The 24,042-nt window shown below is 40.0% G+C and overlaps 1 protein-coding gene across 1 annotated transcript; it reads right to left on the reverse strand.

The window, feature by feature from the left end:
• Positions 1-15,051: 15,051 nt before the first annotated feature.
• Positions 15,052-15,603, reverse strand: LOC138902961 (uncharacterized). The gene has a single exon (XM_070190866.1). It carries the CDS (start codon positions 15,601-15,603, stop codon positions 15,052-15,054), a length of 552 nt encoding a protein of 183 aa, XP_070046967.1.
• Between the last annotated feature and the right edge of the window lie 8,439 nt (positions 15,604-24,042).

The following is a 24,042-nucleotide window of genomic DNA, read 5'->3' on the forward strand; positions in this document are numbered from 1 at the left end:
GAGAACTTCCGAGATACTACCTCGTAGTCTCAAAAGTAAATATGTAGGGAGAACGCCCGAGGTACCGCCTCGTAGTCTTAAAAATAATTGTGTAGGGAGAACTCCCGTGGAACCGGCTCATAGTCTCAAAAGTAAATGTGCAGGGAGAACTACCGAGGAACCGCCTCGTAGTCTCAAAAGTAAACACACAACTCAAACCGATAAATACAACAGTTAACATCACGTTTTCTACAGTTATACTGATAAAGAACAAGGAAAAGTAGGAATCAACTAGGCATGCTTCGTAGAGTTCAAATAAGAAGTTAAAACTCATAGACATACGATATTAGACTAAATAGGGATAACTACACATACTGGAATAGCTCAATTAAGAATGAAAAACAGACTAATGCTCATTTAAATAGAATAACTCAAATTAAAAGGAAAACAGGTTGATACTCAGTAAAAATTGGGTTTTACAACAAAATAGCCCGTGTACGTACTCGTCACCTCACGTACACGACGCTCACATATGACAACAGTACCAAATCCTAAGGGGATTTCCTCCATACAAGGTTAGGCAAGCCACTTACCTCGAACCAAACTCAATTAGTCGGTAACAATGCCTTTTCCACGAATATCTGACTCTGAATGGCCCAAATCTGGCCAAAATTAATTACATATCATAAATAAAACTATAATAGACTAATCTAATTAATGAAATCAAGACTTTAACAAAAAGTCCAAAATCCGTCCTAAAATGTCGACCCGGGACCACGTCTTGGAATCGTCAAAAATCACAAAATCTGTAAGCCCATTCACTCACGAGTCTAACAATACCAAATTTATCAAAATCCGACCTCAAATGACCACTCAAAACCAAAAATCAAACTCTTCAAATCCCTAACCTCAAACTCTCAAATTCCACCTTAAATACACACTAGCTAGGTGAAAAATAAATGGGGAAGAAAGATTATTGATCTAAAATAAGTACAAGGGACTTACCTCACGAAATCGCTCGATAATGCTCTCAAGAAATCGTCAACCCGAGCTCAAAAATGAAGAAAATGGCCAACAATCTCGAAGCCTCGCTTAAAACGGTTCTGCCCAGGCATTTCTGCATATGCGGACCACCGGTCGAACCTGTGACGCCGCACATGCGGAATTTCCCTCGCAGGTGTAGAAATGACTTAAGGAGGCTGGGTTCGCATCTGCGAGCAAGGGGCCGCACATTTCCCTCCGCTCCTGCGAATATCTTCCGCTTCTGCTATCCTCACGCTCCAAACCCCGTCCGCTTCTGTGCTCCATCTTCCATAGATGCGGCTTCGCTTCTGCCAGCCAATCTCGCATCTGCGCCCACAGACCAAGATTGACCAAACCGCACCTGCGCTCCTCCTTCAGCACGTGCGAGTCCGCACCCGCGGTCTTCCCTCCGCAGGTGCGAAATCACCAAAAACCAGAAACTTCAGCAATTTGCATAAGTCCAAATTCAATCCGTTAAGCATCAGAAACACACCCGAGGCCCCCGGGACCTCAACCAAACATACCAACAAGTCCTAAAACACCGTACGAACTTAGTCGAGCCCTCAAATTACATCAAACAATGCTAAAAACACAAATCACCCTTTGATCCCAACTTAATGAACTTGAAACTTCCAATTTCTACAACCGATGACGAAACTTATCAAACCACGTCCGATTGACCCCAAATTTTGCACATAAGTCATATTCAACATTACGGACTTCCTCTAACTTCCAAAATCGAATTCTGACCCAGATATCGAAAAGTCCACTACCGGTTAAAATCTCCAAAAATTTGACTTTCGCCATTTCAAGCCTAAATGAGCTACAGACCTCCAAAACACAATTCGAATATGCCCGTAAGTCCAAATCACCCAATGAAGCTAACGGAATCGACGAAACTCCATTTTGGCGTTGTCTTCATAAAATTTCGACTACAGACAAAATCCTAAGACTTAAACTTTCGTTTAGGGACTAAGTTGTCCCAAAATACCCCAAAAGCAAAAAACAAAACCTCCCGGCAAGTCACATTAGCTGAAACAGATACAGGGAAAGTAGTAAATAGGGGATCAGGGCTATAACTCTCAAAACGATCGGCCGAGTCATTACATCCTCCCCCTCTTAAAATAACCGTTCATCCTCGAACGAGTATAGAGACATACCTGAAGTGGTGAAAAGATGAGAATAACGGCTGCGCATATCCTGCTCGGTCTCCCAAGTAGACTCCTCAACCGGCTGAGCCCTCAATTGAACCTTCATGGAAGCAATGTTCTTTGACCTCAGCTTTTGACTTGCCTGTCCAAAATAGCCACTGGCTTCTCAATATAAGATAGATCTTTGTCCAACTGGTCTGAGCTGAAATCTAACACATGAGCTGGATCACCGTGATACTTCCGGAGCATAGAAACATAGAATATTGGATTGACCCCTGCAAGACTGGGAGGCAAGGCAAGATCATAAGCAACGTCCCCAACACGCCGCAACACCTCAAATGGGCCGATAAACCTTGTACTCATCTTGCCCTTCTACCCGAACCTCTTAAGGCCCTTCATAGGCTAAACCCGAAGCAAGACCCGCTCTCTAACCATGAATACAACATCGTGAACCTTCCAGTCTGCATAACTCTTTTGTCTGGACTAGGTTGTGCGAAGTCAATCCTGAATCACCTTCACCTTATCCAGGGAATCCCAAACCAAGTTCGTACCCAATAATCTAGTCTCGCCCGGATCGAACCAACCCACTGGAAACCGACACCGCCTACCATACAGAGCCTCATACGGTTCCATCTGAATGTTCGCCTGATAACTGTTGTTGTAGGAAAACTATGCAAGTGGCAAAAACTGATCCCAAGCACCCCAAAATATATCACACAAGCACGGAGCATATCCTCCAGTATATGAATAGTGCTCTCGGACTGTCCGTCCGTCTGAGGGTGAAATGTTGTGCTCAGCTCAACTCAAGTACCCAACTCCTACTGTATAGCCCACCAGAACCATGATGTAAACTGTGTACCCCAGTCAGAGATGATAGATATCGGTACTCCATGTAGCCTTCTCGGAAATATAAATTCGAGCCAAGTGCTCGGAAGAATATGTAGTCATCACAGGAATGAAATGAGCTGACTTGGTCAGCCTATTCACAATCAACTAAACTGCGTCAAACTTCTGCTGAGTCCGTGGGAGTCCAACAACGAAATCCATAGTGATCCACTCCCATTTCCACTCCGAAATCTCTATCTTCTGAAGCAATCGACCTGGACGCATATGCTCATACTTAACCTGCTGGAAATTTAGATATAGAGCCACAAACTCCACTATGTCTTTCTTCATCCTCCTCCATTAGTAATACTGCCTCAAGTCTTGATACATCTTCGTGGCACCCGGATGAATGGAGTACCGCGAACTGTGAGCCTCCTGGAGAATCAACACATGCAACCCATCCACATTACGCATACATAGTACGCCATGCATCCTCAATGCACCATCATCCCTAATAGTGACCTCCTTAGTATCACCATGCTGGACCGTGTCCTTAAGGAAAAGCAGATGGGAGTCATCATACTGACACTCCCTGATATGATCATAAAGAGAAGACCGAGAGACCACACAAGCCAATACTCGACTCGGCTCAGAAATATCCAATCTCACAAACTGGCTGGCTAAGGCCTGAACATCTAACGCCATGGGCCTCTCTGCTGCTGGTAGATATGCTAAGCTCCCCAAACTCTCTGCCCGACGACTCAAAGTATCGGCCACCACATTGGCATTCCCCGAATGGTACAAAATTATGATATCATAATCCTTAAGCAGCTCCGATCACCTCTGCTGATGCAAGTTAAGATACTTCTATTTAAACAGATGCTGCAAACTCCGGTGATCGGTGTAAATCTCACAAGGGACACCGTACAAATAGTGCCGCCAAATGTTCAAGGCATGAACAATAGCTGCTAGCTGAAGGTCGTGGACATGATAGTTCTTTTCATACACCTTCAAATGTCTGGCGCGTAGGCAATCACCCTAGAATCCTGCATCAACACCGCATCGAGACTAATCTGCGATGCATCACAATATACAATATAAGATCCCAAACCTATAGTCAATACCAATACTGGGGCTATATTCATAGTTGTCTTGAGCTTCTAGAAGCTCTCCTCACACACGTCTATCCACCTGAACGGAGCACCTTTCCGGGTCAGCCTGGTCATAGGTTCTGCAATAGATGCAAAACCCTCTACAAATCGACAGTAATACCCCGCCAAACCAAGAAAACTCCGAATTTCCGTAGCTGAGGACGGTCTGGGCCAACTCTGCACTGCTTCAACTTCTTCAGATTCACCTGGATCCCATCACTTGATACTGCATGACTCAAGAATGCCACTGAGTCTAGCCAAAACTCACACTTTGAGAATTTTGCATATAACCTCTTTACTCTCAGGGTCTGAAGCATAGCCATCAGGGGCTGCTCATCATCCTCCCGAGTCTAGATAGGATCGGAACATACTGTGCATCAAGTTCATAAATGTTGCTGGGGCATTGGTCAGCCCAAATGTCATCACAAGAAACGCGTAGTGACCATACCGAGTCCTGAAAGCAGTCTTCGGGATATCTGGCTCCCGAATCTTCAACTGATGATATCCTGAACGTAAGTCAATCTTGGAAAATACCCTGGCACCGTATAACTGATCAAATATATTTTAAATACGAGGCAATGGATACATTTTCTTCACTGTAACATTGTTCAGTTGGCGATAATCCATGCACATATGCATAGAGCCATCCTTCTTCTTCATAAACAAGACAGGAGCACCCCAAGGTGACACACTGGTCCGAATGAAGCCCTTATCAAGCAACTCCTGTAACTTATCCTTCAAATCCTTCAACTCAGGAGGAGCCATACGATACGGAGGAATAGAGATGGGCTGAGTGCCCGGCAACAAATCAATGCCAAAATCAATATCTCTGTCGGGTGGCATGCCCGGAAGATCAGCTGGAAACATATCTGGAAAGTCTCTTACTACTATAACTCACTCAACTATAGGGGTATCAATACTGACATTTCTCACATAAGTTAGATACGTGTCACACCCCTTCTTAACTATTCGTTGAGCTTTAAAAAATGAAATAATTCTACTGGGAGTATACTCTAAGGTACCTCTCCACTCTAATCACGATAATCCTAGCATAACTAGCATCACAATCTTAGCGTGACAATCAAGAATAGCATAATGGGGTGACAACCAGTCCATGCCCAAGATAACATAAAAGTCTACCATACTGAGCAATAATAAATTGGCTCTGGTCTCAAAACCACTAAGAGCAATCAAACACAACCGGTACACGCAGTCCACAATAAGAGAATTTCCCATAGGAGTAGACACATAAATAGGGGAACTTAAAGAATCTTGAGATACGCTCAAATACGAGGCAAAATAAGAGGACACATAGGAATAAGTGGAGCCTGGATCAAATAAGACCGATGCATCTCTATGACAGACCAGAACAATACCTATAATGACAGAGTCGGAAGCAACTACCTCTGTACTAGTAGGAAGAGCATACTATCTGGCCTGGACTCCCCCTCTAGGGTGACCTCGACCTCTCTGACCTCCACCACAATCTGGCTGAGCAGGTGGGGCTGTAGTTGGTGCTGGAATCATAGTCTGTGGACCCGATAGAGCATACGGTGGCTGAGATGTCTGTGTAGGTGCACCCCTCTTATGTCTAGGGAAATCCCTCACCATATGGCGAGTGTCGCCACACTCAAAACTATCTCTCGGAGAGCATGGCTGATGTGACTGGCTCCGGCCAGGTTTGCTGGACTGACCGCTAAAAGCACCCCATGCAGGAGGCACACTAGATACTGGTAGTGCATAATAAGGCTGGAAGAGATGAATGAGCGGGGTGACTCACATAACCCCTACCATGGCGAGCTGCTAGGGCACGAGCACCATAATAAGAACCAGTCTCTCGAGACCTCTTGGTTTCTCTCTTCTCTCTATCCTGGGCAAGCATGCCCTCCAATCTCTTGGCGATACTCACAACCTGCTGATAAGAAATATCCATCTCCAACTCCCTGGCCATTTTAATCCGGATAATGGGGTGGAGTCCCTCAATAAACCGTTGAACCCTCTCTTAAACTATGGCAACCAATGCTGGTGCATGTCTGGCCAAATCACTGAAGCAGACTGCATACTCTGACACAGTCATAGCACCCTGGCGCAGTTGCTCAAATCCACGCGCCATGAGTCCCTGAGGCTCTGCCGGACATACTCTCTCAAAAACATGTCCGAGAACTGAGTCCATGTAAGTGAAGCTGCCTCAGCCGGACTACCCAACTCATAAGCACGCCACCACTGATAGGCTGCTCCTCTAAGATGGAATGTAGTAAAAGAAACCCCACTCGTCTCCGCTACGCCTATAGTACGGAGAATACGATGACACTCCTCCAGAAAACCCTGAGCATCCTCTGTAGCCAATCTGCTAAAGGTAGGTGGGTGGTACTTCTTATACCTCTCAAGTCTGAGCTGCTCCACCGTAGAAGCTGCTACCCTAACCTCGGTCTGGGCTAGAGCTACCGGCTGCATCTGTATAATCTCTAGAACATGATCGACCTGAATCCTCTGCTCAGGAGTACGAGTTGCGGGAGTCTGTACCCCTCCCCGGCTTGAGATGTGGTAGGAGCTAGTGGAATCAATCCAGCCTGAGCTAAGATTATGAACATGCTCATGAACTGAGCTAGAGTTTCCTGGAGGGCTAGTGCAGCAATAGGTACCTTAGGTGTCTGCCCTCCAGCTGGAGCTACTGGGGTCTCCTTTGTGGCAGCTCGTGCAGGTGCTCTGGCTGCACCGTGTACGTCCTCTGCTTCTAACCCGGGCTCTCGCAGGGGACGCGAGTGCCTGGTCATCAGATCCGCCTATATATTTCGTCACTGTTTAACCAAAGGATTAGATTCTCAGTCAAAGCCTATTTTTAGAAGTACCAAGGTTACTGATAATCAAGAAATTCAATATTCTCTCAGAAATAAGAAATGACAAAGTAATCAATAGAAAGCACAAGAAAGTAATTATCTTCCAATAATAATCAGAGCCTCCCTGTACAATTGAAATCTCCTTCCCTTATAGAGGAGTCTATAAGTACAACGTCTTTTCCCTTTTATGACGGAATCATTATGAGCATTAATGATATTAATGAGACGTTATAATTGGTAATCATAACTGTTCATGAAGATTCTGTAACGTTTGTGATCATTCACGCTCATTAATTGACGATTCATGGATTTTCCCTTTTTACTGTCTTGATTCATTCCGCCGATGCCTCTTAATTTAACTATTTAGAATCGAGCGACCATATCCTTTCATCTTGTGGGTGATTTGCTCGTATCTGTTATGACTCGTGTCTCTTTTAATGAATCTCTCCAGCTGTCGTGTTTTAATAATCCACGTGTCTTGCCATATCAATCACATATTTAATTCCACGTGTAATATTATTTTTTACCAATACAGATAGTCCCCCCACTTACCAATTATTCAATAATTGAATATTTGGGATGTGGATCATATTTATGGCGGGAATATTTTGCCGCCGGTTCTCATGTATCATTGTGTCTTCATTTGAACCAACGTATCGTATGTCACATTTATTTAATCCATGTGACATATGGCATTCATTGATTGGCTCTGCAACTCTTCAGCGGGTTTTAGGGCTTTTTTGCGGCTGCGTCAGTCACAAAATGACTGTTTCATTATGACGTTTCCATCATGACCCCCTTTATATGATTGTTTCTTCTTCGTATAAATACCTCATTTGCCTTTTTTTTACGAAAAAGTTCCTACAGTGTTCTTTGTTCATAATAGTTCTTGTTCATCAGTACATATTACCTTCTTATACAACTATGTCTTCTCCAAATCCTGATTCTCGTAAAGTACTTAGAGTAGATGAACTTCCCCCTTCATCTACTCCTATCAGAAGTAGAAGAGATGGCAGGTTACGTAGTTTAGGGTCTGTAGCTATCTGTAGTTCTTCTTCTCAACCCAGTATTACTACCCTTTCGTCTTCTAGAACTGGGACTTCTTCTTATCTTCTGCTAGATATAGAGATTATTCCCGCTCAACTTTCCTTCTTTACTGATAGGGAATCGATTAGAAATCAAGTTACTTCCATAACTTCTCATGATCGTGCTGATGTTTACCCTTCCTAGATTACTGAGGTCTTGATTTCTCTTATGCGAAGAGAATGTCATTAGAAATTTGATTTCCCAATTTTAGTCCCTAATGAAAATCAAAGGATCACTTCATACAAAGCTGGTTATTCTTTTGTTTACACATATCCTTTTACATTAGGCTTCAGACCACCTATCGACCCAGTCATCATAGAATTTTGTCGTTTGTTCAACGTTTGCTTAGGACATATTGGCCCTATTGTATGGAGAGTTGTGGCATGCTTGAGATACTTGTCAAACTTGACCTCTTTACCCTTTACATTCTATCATTTGATTCATCTTTATTCCCCCAAGTTATTTCGTTTTGGGTTTTTTACTCTCGTGGCCAGGAGTAAGAGGGTTTTAGTGAGCCTCGAAGATGACAAGGATCGTGGTCGGTATGCCCGATTCGTTGCTGCTCCCACAAGTGGGTTAGTGGGTAAAGAGAACATGCCTTTTCCAGAAAAGTGGAACTTTGCACGTATGTTTCTTTTCAGATTTTTTTCCTTCACTTCTCTTTTTTGTGAAGAACCTGCAATCTCGTGACTGTTTTTCTTTTCTCTTTTTCAGCAACTATAAAAGATGTTAAGGAGATTCCAAACTTCCGTGGTTGGGTAGAAACATTGTTAACTATTCATCCTATGAAAGAAAGGTCCTTGAAGTACCTTTCTAATAGGTTTGGTTGGAAAGTGAAGACTCATGGTATCTTTCTCTTCTACTTTCTACCTTACTTCCATACTTAAAAATTTACTAACTCATCTCTTTACTAGGATTTCCCATTCAAGGTGTGAGTGCCGCATCTATTGCTGCTTCGAGACTCTCTCTGTCGATGGCTTAAGAGATGATCTTGAGTTCCTCATCAAAAAGAAAAGCTGATAGAGCACAGAGTTTTGAGGGTGAAGAGGAACGAGATAAAGGCTTGATAGTTCGTAAGCCTCGAGCTAGGAGACGTGTCATTTCGGATGACGAAGCTACTCCTCCTCCCAGTTATGTTCCCATGCACAATCCCGAAGGTGCTACCTTAGTGAATTCTGATGAAGAGATGCCTGCCGCACCCCGTGACTCTACAGAACAACTCTTTTCTCGTGGGTTTGATAATGAAGACTTCGGCTTTATTTCTGAGGAAATGCCACTTGCCTCTTTTTCTGTATTTGTTCTAGTTGATCCTCAGTTCCCCGCACCTGTTGCTTCTACCACTGCTCCGCCCGTGGCTATTTTGACTCCCTCAACTGCCCCTACTATTACAACTTCCCATGTTGAAGTTGGTTCTTCCAGTAACAGTAGGGTAATGAAAAGATTTACCATAGAGGTTCCTGAGGATGGTAATCTCCTGAAGAAATCTGGCCAAGCTGATGTATGCCTGAAACCATTGATTGGCGCAGTTGAGAAGTCCAAATTGGAAAGCCACAGTTCTTTAACGTTGATGAATGATATTGTACATTCATCTTTAAAGGTATAAGCCTTAGTTTTTTATTTTGCATGTGATTTCCTTTTCATCTCTATTTAATAATCACATTTTCCTTTTCATTGTTTAGATCAACCTAATTGGAACGGAGATGATGAAGAGGATCGTCCATACTGAGCAGTTAATGAACGACTATCGTACCAAAGCGGACAACTGGAAGGAACAGTTCGAAGGTCTTTCAACTTGAGAAAGAAGTCTTAGAGGAAGAAAAGTGTACCTTGGAGCAGCAGGTGAAGGTAATGGCAGCAGAATTGGCAGTTGAGAAAGCCTCATCCAGTCAAGCGGGCAAAGATAAAGACCTTCTCGAGTCTTCATTTGCTGAGCAGTTTTCCAAAGCCTCTGAAGAAATTAGGGGTTTGAAGGAACTGCTGAACCAAAAAGAAGTTTATGCAGGGAGCTTGTTCAAACGCTTACCCAAACTCAAGAAGATCTCTGTGCGTCTTCTAACCAAGTTTTGTTCTTAGAAAGGTCTCTTGCCCCCTTAAAGGCTTCTTATGATGCTACTTTGAATGAGAACATGGAGCTAAGAACTGAGATTGAGTAGTGGGAGAGGGATTATGAAGCCCTTGAAGACAAGGCTACTATTGATGTTAGTTGGACTTTCTTGAACACATGCCTCGAAACTTTAACGGAGGCAAGCCGGGAAGGCTTTGACTTAGCTGCTGAAATAGCAAAAACTAAAGAAACTATTGAGAAAACTCAGCAGAGTCAAAGCTTTTCTTCACTTGAGGTCGGCATTCCCGAGGGTGATGAACTTACTCCTCATGAAGCTATTGTTTAACCCTCCTCTGCTCAAGTCGTTCCCTCTGTTGTTGATGATGCCAATTTGAATCCTTCTGATAATACTGGTTCAGATCCTTCCCCACAGTGAAAGTTTGATTGAAAAGTTTGAAGTGTTGTTTTGTTTTTTTTATTGTTGAGAGTTTACCCCTGATCCGTTTTGGGGTTTGGTAATGATTTGGAATGTTTTACCCCTGGTCAGTTTTGTGGTTTTGTATAAAACAATTCGGTTGGAACTAAGTTTATACTTAGTTTTAACCAATTTATTATAATATTACTTTTTGAGTTTTTGTTCAACTCTTATAATATCTTATTTTGAGTTTCTGTACTACTCTCTTATTATGCATTTAAAATGCTTCAATACTCCGTGACTTTTTGAACCGACATGAATTATAAAAGAGGGCCCTTTTATAAATGACACTTAATGAAGAAGACGTCTCAACTACATATTGGTGTAAACATACGAAAGAAGGGATAAGAACATATATGTTTATTTGAATAATTTGAGGAAGTTTTGTATTGTTTGAACTTCCAAACTGCATAATACTTTACACATATTCAAGGGTAACACATACTCTACAACTCTTTCGTAACTGTTTTCCTTATAACAAATTTTACAAAATTCAAGGGTATATCTTGCAACCCATGACTAAATATTGCCTTTAACCTACATAATCGTAAGATTTTGTAATTTAAATCCACGAGTGTATTCCTCATCATAGGTTTTTTAAATCAAGCTTGTGTTTTTGCTCTTAACTTTCGATTTGTTGGGTAGATTGCCTCAGGCTTGACTCGAATTCTGACTTTTCCAGTCTTCTTTGCCTTTCATATATATAGTCCCCCAAGTGTTAGAGATTTGAAGCATGAAATCTCGAGCACTTGATTATTCCTTCCATGGGGTCCATTTCCTTAAAAGGAAAAACATACGGGACTCGGAGGTATATATATTTTAGATGATGACTGCTTAAACTTTTTTATTTCCATTAGAAAGGTTGCAACCCTAGACCGGAAATAATGTTTCTTCTGCATGTCTTTCAGGTCTAATATCATCATTTGGTGTGGGCTAGCTTTTTGTCTATCATCTAAAATTGTTAGCATAATTTTAACTGTACAAAACAAAAATTGTAATTGAACGATACCTGACTGTGGGAATTTCTTTTGCTCAGAAATAGTATTTGTTTAAATGAACAGCATTCCAACTCGAGGATAAAATCTTTCCATCCATGGTTTCTAACTCGTAGGCACCTTTTCCAGCGATATCTCGAACTTTATAGGGTCCTTCCCAATTTGGATTTAACTTTCCTGCTCCGGATGTTTTCATTGATTGGAAAACCTTTTTATGAACGAATTCCCCAATTTTAAAGTACCCGAGGTGAGCCTTTCTGTTGTAATATCGTTCTATGATTTGCTTTTGTGCTGCCATCTGTATTAAAGATGCTTCTCTTCTTTGTTCGAGTAAGTCCAATATTTTCATAATTCCTCATCGTTCGACTCTTCCGTTTCCAATGTGAATCTCATGCTTGGTTCTCCTATTTCAACTGGGATTAAAGCTTCTGAACCGTACACAGGCAAAAATGGAGTTTCTCCCGTGGCTGTTTTTGCTGTGGTTCTATAAGCCCATAACACTCCTGGTAATTCTTCAGGCCAATTCCCTTTTGATTTTTCTAGTCTCTTCAAATTATTGATGATAATCTTATTCGTTGACTCAGCTTGTCCATTTTCCTCGGGATGGTAAGGTGAAGAGGTTATTCGTTTGATTTGCCAACTTTGAAAGAAATCCGTGATTTTCGAGCCTATAAAAATTGGGCCATTATCACATACGATTTCTTTTGAAACTCCAAACCGGCATATAATGTTTTGCCAAATGAAATATTTCACCTCCTTCTCTCGTACTTGTTTGAAAGCTCCTACCTCTACCCATTTTGAAAACTAATCTGTTAACACTAATAAGAACCGTACCTTTCCTTTAGCTTGTGGTAAAGTCCCTACTATATCCATTCCCCATTTCATAAATAGCCATGGGAAAATAACTGTATGTATTAACTCTGCAAGTCGATGCATATTTTTCGCATATCGTTGACACTTATCACATTTGGCTCCAAAAGATTAGTGTTTTAACTATAGAACTTCCACCTGCATGATTTCCACAATGTCCTTCATGTACTTCCCTCACACGTACTCTGTTTGATTGGGTACAAGGCACCTTGCTAAAGGACCGCCAAATATTTTTCTATATAAATTATCTCGAATTAGGCAGTAACGAGCAGCTTTTCGTTGAAGCACTTGAGATTCTTTCTTGCCTTCAGGTACGATCCCATGCTACAAAAAATTAACAATCTCGTTTCTCCAATACCAAGTTAAATTATTAAAGCTTACCTCATGTTTATCATGGTCAAGTGCTGAATGAAATAAATATATTACAATAGCATTTTCTTCACTCGTTACTTTTGCAACTGAAGCAAGGTTAGCCAACGCGTCAGCTTTTGCCTTTTTTTCCCTGGGTATTTGCACGATCTTCCATGATTGGAATTGCCTGACCAGTTCTCTGGTCTTTTCCAAGTATTGTTGCATTCGTGCCACTCTAGCACTATAAGTCCCCTGCATCTGATTGACTACCAGTTGAGAGTCACTTTTAATCATGATTTGCTCTATGAAGAGTTCTCGTGCTAGTTCCAAACATACAATTACAGCTTCATACTCTGCTTCATTGTTAGTAATAGGGTAACATTTAATTGCTAGTCCTATACTTTCACCTGAGGGTGGGATTAAGACAATACCTAAACCGGCTCCTTTGACATTTGAAGAGCCATCAGTAAATAAAGTCCACATACCTGGATTAGCTCCAGTAAAAATTTGTAATTCCTTTTCTACTTCAGGAATTATTTTGTATTAAAATCTGCGACGAAATTTGATAAAACTTGAGACTTTATTGATGTTCTATGTTGATAAATAATGTTATATTCACTTAGTTCTTTTGCTCACTTGGCTAGTCTGCCTGACAATTCTTGTTTATGCAAAATATTCCTTAATGGATATGCAGTTACTACGGAGTTAGGATGGCATTAAAAATATGGTCTCAATTTCCTAGCTGCCATGAGTAATGCTAAAGCTAGTTTCTCTAGATGAGGATATCTAGTTTCATCATCTAATAAAGATTTACTAACATAATAAATAGGAGATTGTTTACCTTTGTCCTCCCTTACTAAAACTGCACTTACAACTACTTCTGCAACTAGAAGATATACAAATAGTCTTTCTCCATCCCTTGGTTTAGACAGTAGGGGAGGATTTGTTAAGTATGCCTTCAAATATTTGAGGGCTTGTCGGCATTCCTCAGTCTATTGAAACTGATTTTTCTTCTTCAATACTGAAAAGAATTTAACGCTTTTCTCTGAAGATCTTGAAATGAATCTTCCCAAAGTTGCAATCCTACCTGTCAATCTATGTACCCTTTTTTTGCTTGTGAGTATATCAAGTATTTCTTCAATAGCTTTAATCTGAACAGGATTTACTTCAATTCCTCTATTAGATACGAGAAAGTCTAGAAACTTACCTGAAGCTACGCCAAAAGCGCACTTTTCTGGGTTCAGTTTTATATTATATCTGCGGAGGATTTCAAAGGTAGTTGAAAGATGTTGAAAATGATCTTCCGCTTGTGTAGATTTAACCAACATATCATCAATGTACACTTCCATCGTCTTCCCCAGGTGTTCTTGGAACATCTTGGTCACCAACCTCTAATACGTGGCTCCAGCATTTTTCAAGCCAAAAGGCATGACTTTGTAACAATAAGCCCCCCTATTTGTAATAAATGAAGTTTTTTCTTCTTCTAAGGGGTCCATTTTTATTTGATTATAACTACTATATACATCTAGAAATCTTAATAATCTGTGGCCTGCGGTAGCATCAATCAATTGATCTATATGCGGAAAAGGGAATGAATCCTTCGGGCATGATTTATTTAAGTCAATGTAATCCACACAAACTCTCAAGTAACCGTTCTTTTTCGGAACTACCACAATATTAGCTAACCAATTAGGATATTTTACCTCTCGTATTGAATCGATCTTTAAGAGTTTCACTACCTCTTCATTGATCACTTGATTTTTGAACGATCCTTGCTTCCTCGTCTTTTGTTTGACAGGTATGAATGATGGATCTTCATTTAATTTATGAGTCGTTACCTTCGGAGGTATACCTGTCATATCTGAATGGGACCATGCAAAACAATCCGCGTTAGCTTTTAAATATTCAATTAACTTACCTCTCCTTTCTGGGTTTAACCTTGCTTCGATATGAATTCTTTGATCTGGCCATTGTTCGAATAGTGGAATAGCTTCAAGCTCCTCAATCGTTGTTTTAATGTTTTCGTTCTCCTATGGCTCTTGAATTACATCTGGTCTGGAGTCCACGTCTGTTTGTTTTGATACAATTTCTATTGAAATTTGATTTACCGCATCTTTCTCACTTGCACCCGCATCTTTTTGACTTGCACTCGTATCTTTTTGACTTGCATTCGTATCTTTTTTACTTGGTTGTATCACCGAATTGATGCTTCTTGAAGTTTGTTGATATCCTCGAATCTATTGAATTCCCCATTTTGAAGGGAATTAGATAAACTGATGTAATGTGGATGGCACATCATCCATATCATGAATCCACGGCCTCCCAAGAATCACATTATAGGCCATATCTGTGTCTATCACTTGAAATTTTGTTTCTTTGATGACCCCTTCTGCATATGTGCTTAGTTCAATATTGCCCTTTGTAATAACGGTAGAGTTATCAAACCCAGATAAGGAACATGCTTTTGGAACTACACGATCGCCCATCAGCATTTCGTTCACTACTCGTAATAGAATGATATTCACAAAGCTACCTGGGTCGATCAAAACTCGTTTTACATTAGTATCATGTATAATAAGTAAAGATATTACCAGTGCATGGTTGTGAGGAATCATTAATCCATAGGCATCTGCATCATCAAAGGTTATGTTGCCGTCTTCCAGAGTTTGGCGAGTTCGCTTCCCATGAGTTATTGTGAACTTTGTTGTTTTTCTCGTGGCTGTATAGGTTATGCCGTTGACTTCTTCTCCGCCGTTTATCACATTTACTGTTCTCTTTGGAGACGGAGGTATTGGGGGCTCTTGCCTATTTTTCATGTAAGCTTATTTGTCTTTCTCGCTAAATAATTCCGTCAGATAGCCCTGCTTCAATAAATGTTCCACCTCACATTGTAATAATCTGCATTCTGATGTTCTATGGCCGTGATCATTATGGAACTCGCACTAAAAGTCTGGGTTTCTTCTATTTGGATTTGATCTCACCTCTTTAGGCCATCGTACCTTATCCCCCATGCTTCTTAAAATAGCGACCAACTCGGAGGTATACACGTTAAAATTGTAGTCCCCAATCCTTGCGTTTGTATTAGCATCTCAGTTACGTTCACCTCGATCTTTTCTGAATCTCGACGATGATGAACCTGAATCTCTATTTATGAACCTGTGATCAGCCAGCACGTTTTCGAATTTGGAACGAGCTTCTCGCCCCGAAGGTCCCATATACTGCTCGTACCTATTCTTTCCGCACCTCTTCTCAGATTCTGACCGCCTCGAACATGTTTTTTCTTCAACCCTTGACTGAGCTACGATATCTTCTTCGATCCGCAACTTGGTACTGTACCTATTATAGACATCATTCCCTGTCGTGGCAGGGAATTCTCATAGGCTCTCTTTAAGCCTCCTCGTAGCTTCTAAACTTTTCTTGTTTAAATTGCTTACAAATGCCATGGCTGCCCAATTGTCAGGTACTCTTGGTAGCAACATTCTTTCACGTTGGAATCTGTCTACGAATTCTCGAAGCAATTCTGTATCTCCTTGCTTTACTTTAAATATATCCTCCATTCTCTTTTCAACTTTTTGTGCACCCGAGTGTGCTTTTAGAAATAGATTTACAAGCTCAGCAGAAGAGTCAATAGAATATTCAGGCAAAAGAGAGTACCATGTTAACGCTCCTTTGGTAAGTGTTTCCCCTAACTTTTTGAACAACACAGATTCAATCTCTTACTTGGTTAAATCATTGCCTTTTACTCCCGTGGTAAATGCAGTAATGTGGTCACATGGATCAGTTGTTCCATCATATTTCGGGATGTCAGGCATTTTGAACTCTTTAGGAATTGGTAATCAAGCTGTGCTTGGTTTCCATGGTTGTTGTGAATATTTGTTGATATCAACTCCTTTGATCACAGGTGGTACGCCGAGTATTTGCTCAATACGGTCGTTTTATTCGGTTGTTGATATCAACTCCTTTGTTTCTGCAAGGTTAGTATTAAAGTTTGTAAATTAGAATTATTAGGCGTACATGATCTCCCATTACGTGACCCGTTGGGAGATCTTCCGCTTCCAGAATTAGCCAACCCTGATCGTGGAATTTCCACAGTTGCAGTATTATTTGGTGGAGGTGTGGGTGGCACAACTGGTAGTCCCCTCACAAAAGCCTGGAGAGCAACATTTCTCTGCTCGACAGTTTGTTCATTTCCATGTTGTTTATTGTTATGAGTAGTGGATCTTTTTGGTGATGCTTCTCTTGAATTGCGTGGGGTTCCTTGAGGTGGCGGAACTAGGGTTCCTTCCACCTGTTGGTTGTTGTCATTGACATTCGACATGATTCAGTTGAGAGAAAGTGATTTGGAAAGTAAGAGAAGATTATTAGAATTCCCGGCAATAGAACCAATTTGTTTTACCAAAGAATTAGATTCTCAGTCAAAGCCTATTTTTAGAAGTACTCGGGTTCCTGATAATCAAGAAATTCAATATTCTCTTAGAAATAAGAAAGGAAATTAGAATAATAAATGATAAAGTAATCAATAGAAAGCACAAGAAAGTAATTATCTTCCAATAATAATCAGAGTCTCCCTGTACAAGTGACATCTCCTTCCCTTATATAGGAGTCTATAATTACAACGTCTTTTCCCTTTTATGACCGAATCATTATAAGAATTAATGATATTAATGAGACGTTATAATTTGTAATCGTAACTGTTCATGAAGATTTTGTAACGTTTGTGATCATTCACGCTCATTAATTAACGATTCATGAATCATTCCTTTTTATTGTCTTGATTCATTCCGTCGGTGCCTCTTTATTTAACTATTTAGACTCGAGCGACCATATCCTTTCATCTCGTGGGTGATTTGCCCGTACCTGTTACGACTCGTGTCTCTTTTAATGCATCTCTCCAGCTGTCATTTTTTAGTGATTCACGTGTCTTGCCATATCAGCCACATATTTAATTCCATGTGTAATATTTATTTTTACCAATACACTCACCATCTGTGAGAGAATAGAATATAGAAGTTTAGAATTTCGAAGTCAACAATTTCGCACGACAAGGAATCAAAGAAGTGTAATTTTTCCTAACAGTTTCATAGCCTTCCGAAGATAAATACAGACGTCTATGTACCGATCCACGAGACTCTACGAAACCTTCTTGTGACTCACGATACCTATGAACCTAGAGTTCTGATACCAACTTGTCACGACCCAAACTCCCTCCGTATAACGTCGTGATGGTACCTAGTCTCTATGACTAGGTAAGCCTAACAAATTTTGGAAAATAACAAAAATAAATTAAAACTTGGCAACTTACAGCAGTGGATAAGTGAGTAACTAGTAACAATGGCGCACGACATGTACAATAACCAATACTCTATAAATACACAGTCTTCCCAAAACCCGGAACATCGTAAGTCACAAGCTACAGAAGGAAAACTAGTGTCTCTATACACTAGAGTCTAACAAAATACGTACGGAAGATAAATGACATAGGAGAGAATAGAGGGGGACTCCGAGGTCTACGGACACGGCATATGTACTTTGAAGTCTCCGTACAACAGCAAGCACTCTCAGCTAGTAGCTGGGCTGATAAGAAGCACCTGGATTTGCACACAAAACATGTGCAGAAGAGTAGCATGAGTACACCAAAATGGTACCCAGTAAGTGCCAAGCATAACCTCGGTCGAGTAGTAACGAGGTCAGGTCAGGCCCACTGGTAAATAATAAATAAGGCAGGATAATAAACATTATAATAAGATACTGGAATTTAACAAAAGGAAACACAACAAGGCAACAATACAACACTCAGGGGTAAACAGAAAGGGATCTCCCTAAAAACCATTTCATAGTCCCAAAATAAATATGCAGGGAGAACTCCCGAGGTACTGCCTCGTAGTCACAAATGTAAATATACAGGGAGAACTCCCGAGGTACCGCCTCGTAGTCTCAATAGTAATTGGCCAGGGAAAACTTCCGAGGAACCACCTCATAGTCTCAAAAGTAAATGTGTAAGGAGAACTCCCGAGGAACCGCCTCGTAGTCTCAAAAGTAAATGTGTAGGGAGAACTCCCGAAGATTCGCCTCGTAGTCTCAAAAGTAAACACACAGCTCAAACCGATAAATACAACAATTAACATCACATTTTCTACAGTTATACTCATAAAGAACAAGGAAAAGCAGGAATCAACTAGGCATGCTTCGCAAAGTTCAAATAAGCAGTTAAAGCACGTAGACATGTGATTTTAGACTAAACAGGGATAACTACACATATTGGAATAGCTCAATTAAGAATGAAAAATAGATTAATACTCATTTAAATAGTATAACTCAAATTAAAAGGAAAACAGGTTGATACTCAGTAAAAATCAGGTTTTACAATAAATAGCCCATGTACGTACTCGCCATCTCATGTACACGGCGCTCATATATGACAACAGTACCAAATCCTAAGGGAATTTCCCCCACACAAGGTTAGGTAAGCCACTTACCTCGAACCAAGCTCAATCAATCGGTAATAATGCGTTTTCCACTAATCTAATTAATGAAATCAAGATTTTAATAAAAATTCCGAAATCCGTCCAAAAAAGATGACCCGGGCCCAGGTCTCAGAATCAGAAAAAATCACAAAATCCGAAAGCCCATTCACTCATGAGTCCAACCATACCAAATTTATCAAAATATGACCTCAAATGACCACTCAAAATCCAAAATCAAACTCTTCAAATCCCTAGCCTCAAACTCCCAAATCCCACCTTAAATACACACTACCTAGATGGAAAATAAATGGGAAAGCAAGATTATTGATCAAAAATAAGCACAAGGGACTTACCTCACAAAATCCCTCGATAATGCTCTCAAGAAATCATCAACCCGAGCTCAAAAATGAAGAAAATGGACAACAATCTCGAAGCTTCGCTTAAAACGGTTCTGCCCAGGCATTTCCGCATATGCGGACCACCGGTCGCACCTGTGACGCCGAATCTGCGGAACTTCCTTCGCAAGTCCAGAAATGACTTAAGGAGGCTAGGTCCACATCTACGAGCAAGGGGCCGCACCTGCGCGCCCGCTCCTGCGATCCTCACGCTCCAGGCCCCATCCGCTTCTACGCTATATCTTCTGCAGATGCAGCTCCACTTCTGCGGGCCAATCTCGCACATGCGCCCATTGACCAAGCTTGACCAAATCGCACCTGCGCTCCTCCTTCTGCACGTGCGAGTCCGCACCTGTGGTTTTCCCTCCGCAAGTGCGAAAACACCAAAAACCAGAAACTTCAACAATTTGCATAAGTCCAAATTCAATCCGTTAAGCATCCGAAACACACCCGAGGCCCCCAGGACCTCAACCAAACATACGAACAAGTCCTAAAATACCATACTAACTTAGTCGAGCCCTCAAATCACATCAAACAATGCTAAAAAAATGAATCACCCTCTGATTCAAACATAATGAACTTGAAACTTTCAATTTCTACAACCGATTCCAAAAACTATCAAACCACGTCCGATTGATCCCAAATTTTTAACACAAGTCATATTCAACATTAAGGACCTACTCCAACTTGCAGAATCATATTCCGACCCCGATATCAAAATGTTTACTACCGGTCAAAATCTCCAAAAATTCGACTTTCGCCATTTCAAGCGTAAATGAGCTACAAACCTCCAAAACACAATCCGGACACACCCCTAAGTAAAAAAATCATCCAACGGAGCTAACAGAAATGACGAAACTCCATTGAGGAGTTGTCTTCATACTGTTTTGACTACGGACAAAATTCTAAGACTTAAACTTCCGTTTAGGGACTAAGTGTCCCAAAACACCCCAAAAGCCAAAACAAAACCTCCTGGCAAGTTACATAAGCTGAGATACGGGAAAAGCAGTAAATAGTGGATCCGGACTATAACTCTCAAAACGACTGGCCGGGTCATTACAAAATGATTAGGTGGATATGCTAAAATGAAATAATATTTAACCTTTTAAAATAAGAACCTTTAAATGAAATAATATTAAACCTTTTTGCGTAGATGTAATTTGAACATCGTAGATCGATGTATAATAGGAAGCATCCTAATCATATGGGATTAATGGATGAATTTAAAGAAGGACTTGCTGGATTTATTGCTAAGGCAAGGACACTTGATGCTTTTTGTGTTGAAGGAACGATTAGATCTCCTTGTGTGAAATGCAAGTGTCTTAATTTATTAGGATAAAATTTTATTACATGTCATCTTTTTAAAGAGGAATTTATGGAAATTATTATGTGTGGATTGCTCATGGTGCGAATTGTGATAGCGTAGATGATGTTGATTTTTATAATTCTTTTGGCGGTGAGGAGGGTAGTCCCATAGTGGAAAATAATGTTGAAAATTCTTGCTTCAATGAAATTATGAGGGATGACTTTGAGTTGTTCTTGGGAGCTCAATCTAAACCAAATGATGAGGCTAAACGGTTCTTCAAACAGTTAGAGGAAGCTAGTTGTCCATTGTATGAAGGCTCAATGCATTTCTGTTGTTGTTCGATTATTTCAGATTAAGTCGGATAGTCTATTTCTCAAGCGGGTGTGAAATCTATCATTGGGCTTATGAATGAATTTAATCCGAGTAATATTGTCCTACCCAAAGATTTATACACGGCAACAAATTGATTTCCAAGTTGGGTCTTTCAATAGAGAGGATTTATTATTGTGAGAATGGTTGCATGTTATTCTATAAGGATGATGCATCTCAAGAGAATTACAAATTTTGTAACAAGTCTCGTTACAAGGATGTCACAAATAATAAAAAGAAGAAGATTCCATTGAAGTCGATACACTACTTACCCCTTATACCAAGGTTAAAGAGGTTGTATGCATCAATGAGCTTCACTCTTCCTATAAGATGTCACTATGAGCATAGAAGGCCAGATGGTGTTCTATGTCATTCGTCAGATGAATAATTATGGAAGCATTTTGATAGGATGTTCCTCCACCTATACCAAATATGAGCCCTCCTCCTGTTCCTCCTTGCCCTTCCATACCGGCTTCACAACCAACTGACTTTTTAAAAGTTCCTCCCCCATCTAGCTCGCTTTAGTATTACTCTATGTCTTATCATGGTGGCTTATATTTAAATACTATTAATTTTATTCCCATACCACATTTTTCAGCTTGTTCCCTGCGTGATCTTGCTTCTCAGTTTGGTGGCTCCCACCAATTTCATCCCCGAGCTATTATAGTAGCTAGCATGATGGTTTGTCTTTTGTACCTCAAACATCGTCTATTCAATTATCATCTCCAATGTCATCCACTACAAGTATATTTAACTTGGATATTGGAGGCTCTCACACAGTTGCATTCCCATCTATAAGTACTTCTTCAGTTGCTGGAACCTTGAGACAGTGTACTTGAGGGACTGTACAATACGATTCTCTTCATCGGCTGATTATCGTTCCCTATGGTGATGAGTGAGTTTTCCTTTCCTTTTATAATCTTTCAATTTTTTTTTGCATATAATGAATTTACTGAATGCTTATTTTATATGTTAAATTTAATGCAGGTTTTTGCCATCCTATCAGGCCGCACATATGGTGGTATAATCTATGAAGCTATTTTTTCATGAGCCGTTGAATTCCTGGAAAGATATACGATACCAGATCAGAATAAATATATGACAACAATTAAGGTAATAATAAAATATATTTTTTCAATATTTATCCTTATTTGTCTAATGTTATTAATTATTTTTTGCATGTTAGGTGCGTATGAAAGCCTGCAATTAAAAATGAGGTGAATGTTAATTTCGAGAAGAAAGCACAAAAATGGATAAAAGATTCATATCATGTTGCTAGGAAAGATAGAAACAAGCTTGATTGAATATGTGAAGATGTCTAGAATCGGTTCTTGGTGAAGTGGAACACTGCCGAATGGCAGAAGAAGAGTGAACATGCAAAAATATATAGAGCTTCTAATAAGGGTGGAGTTGATTTCATATTGGAGGTTCAATTAGTTTTATGGCTCATCATTTGAGAATGGTAATTTCATTATCAAATATTTCTTAGTTTTTCAAGTATGCACATAGAACATACATACATATATATATATATATATATATATATATATACACCCTTTAATTTTGTAGGAAAAGGAACATGGGTAGAGAGATGTGACTCATGCTCAGGTCTTTGTGGAGACCCACAAGAAGAAAAAAAAGGATGACACAAGAGAAGAATGGTCGAACCGCGTGCTTCAAAGATATTTGTATGATCCGAACTCCAACATTATATTATTTTTCTACGATTATTTTGTTTATACAATGTGTATAATTTTTATTTTAGGAAAAGTATTAGAATAATCTGGATGAATGGCAACAAACTTAGCTTGATGAAACTTAGCCGGCCCAGAGGATATGACTATAATATGGACACAAGCGATGTGTGATGTGAATAAAGGTATAGAGGTATGCAAAATTATCTATTTTATATTAGTTTGAAATTTGTGTGTTTATTTTCTTACTCATTTTACTGTTTTTCTTTGTCTTTCATGAAAACAAATAAAGTTCGAGTCGATGGGCTTGGAGTACATCCATCCTATAGTCGTTCAGCAGCATTATTTGCTGGTGCATCAGTTTTTCAAGAAGACATGGAAGCTATGCGTCAAAAAAATGATGAAATATCGTAAGAATGAAGCACAACTCAGGCTTTTATTCAGAAATTATTTAAAAAGAAGGCAGTCAACCTACAAAGAAGAATCTGAGAGTGACGAGTAGACTGAGTCTGAATAGGAGTAGCTATTTGAGTTGTATGTTATGACATGGTTGTAATATGTAGACATTCTTGGAATATTTATGATTTATACTTGAATAATCATTTAATATTTTAGGCTTGAATGTGGATGTTATATTTTAGACTTCATTATGATTTGGTTAGTATATTTAAAATATGAATGTGAGTTAGTATTTTGATTTTTGAATGTTATTTGGCTTTGATATAAGGTGTTTTGTTTGGTTTGATGTGATATTAGGTGTTGGATTGGTGGATGATTAATTAGGTGTTTGATTGGTTGGTTGTTCTATTTGGCAGGCGATGTAGTTGAAAATATAAAAGAATTTTACTAAATATTTTCCAGATGTGGGGCTTATTTGCGCCCGAATCAGTTGTTGTCACGACCCGGTATTTTCACCGTCAGGACCGTGATGGCGCCTAACATTTCACTTGCAAATAAGCTATAACGAGTTTAAAATGAGTGTGAAACTATGTAATAGCCTCATTATATATATACTACTACCCATATT

The sequence above is a fragment of the Nicotiana tomentosiformis genome, chromosome 12 (assembly GCF_000390325.3).
Source record: "Nicotiana tomentosiformis chromosome 12, ASM39032v3, whole genome shotgun sequence".
Lineage (NCBI taxonomy): Eukaryota > Viridiplantae > Streptophyta > Magnoliopsida > Solanales > Solanaceae > Nicotiana > Nicotiana tomentosiformis.

Bases quoted from the DNA above. Each gene is read 5' to 3' on its own strand.
- LOC138902961 (XM_070190866.1), bottom strand. From the start codon at position 15,603: ATGAAAAATAGGCAAGAGCCCCCAATACCTCCGTCTCCAAAGAGAACA.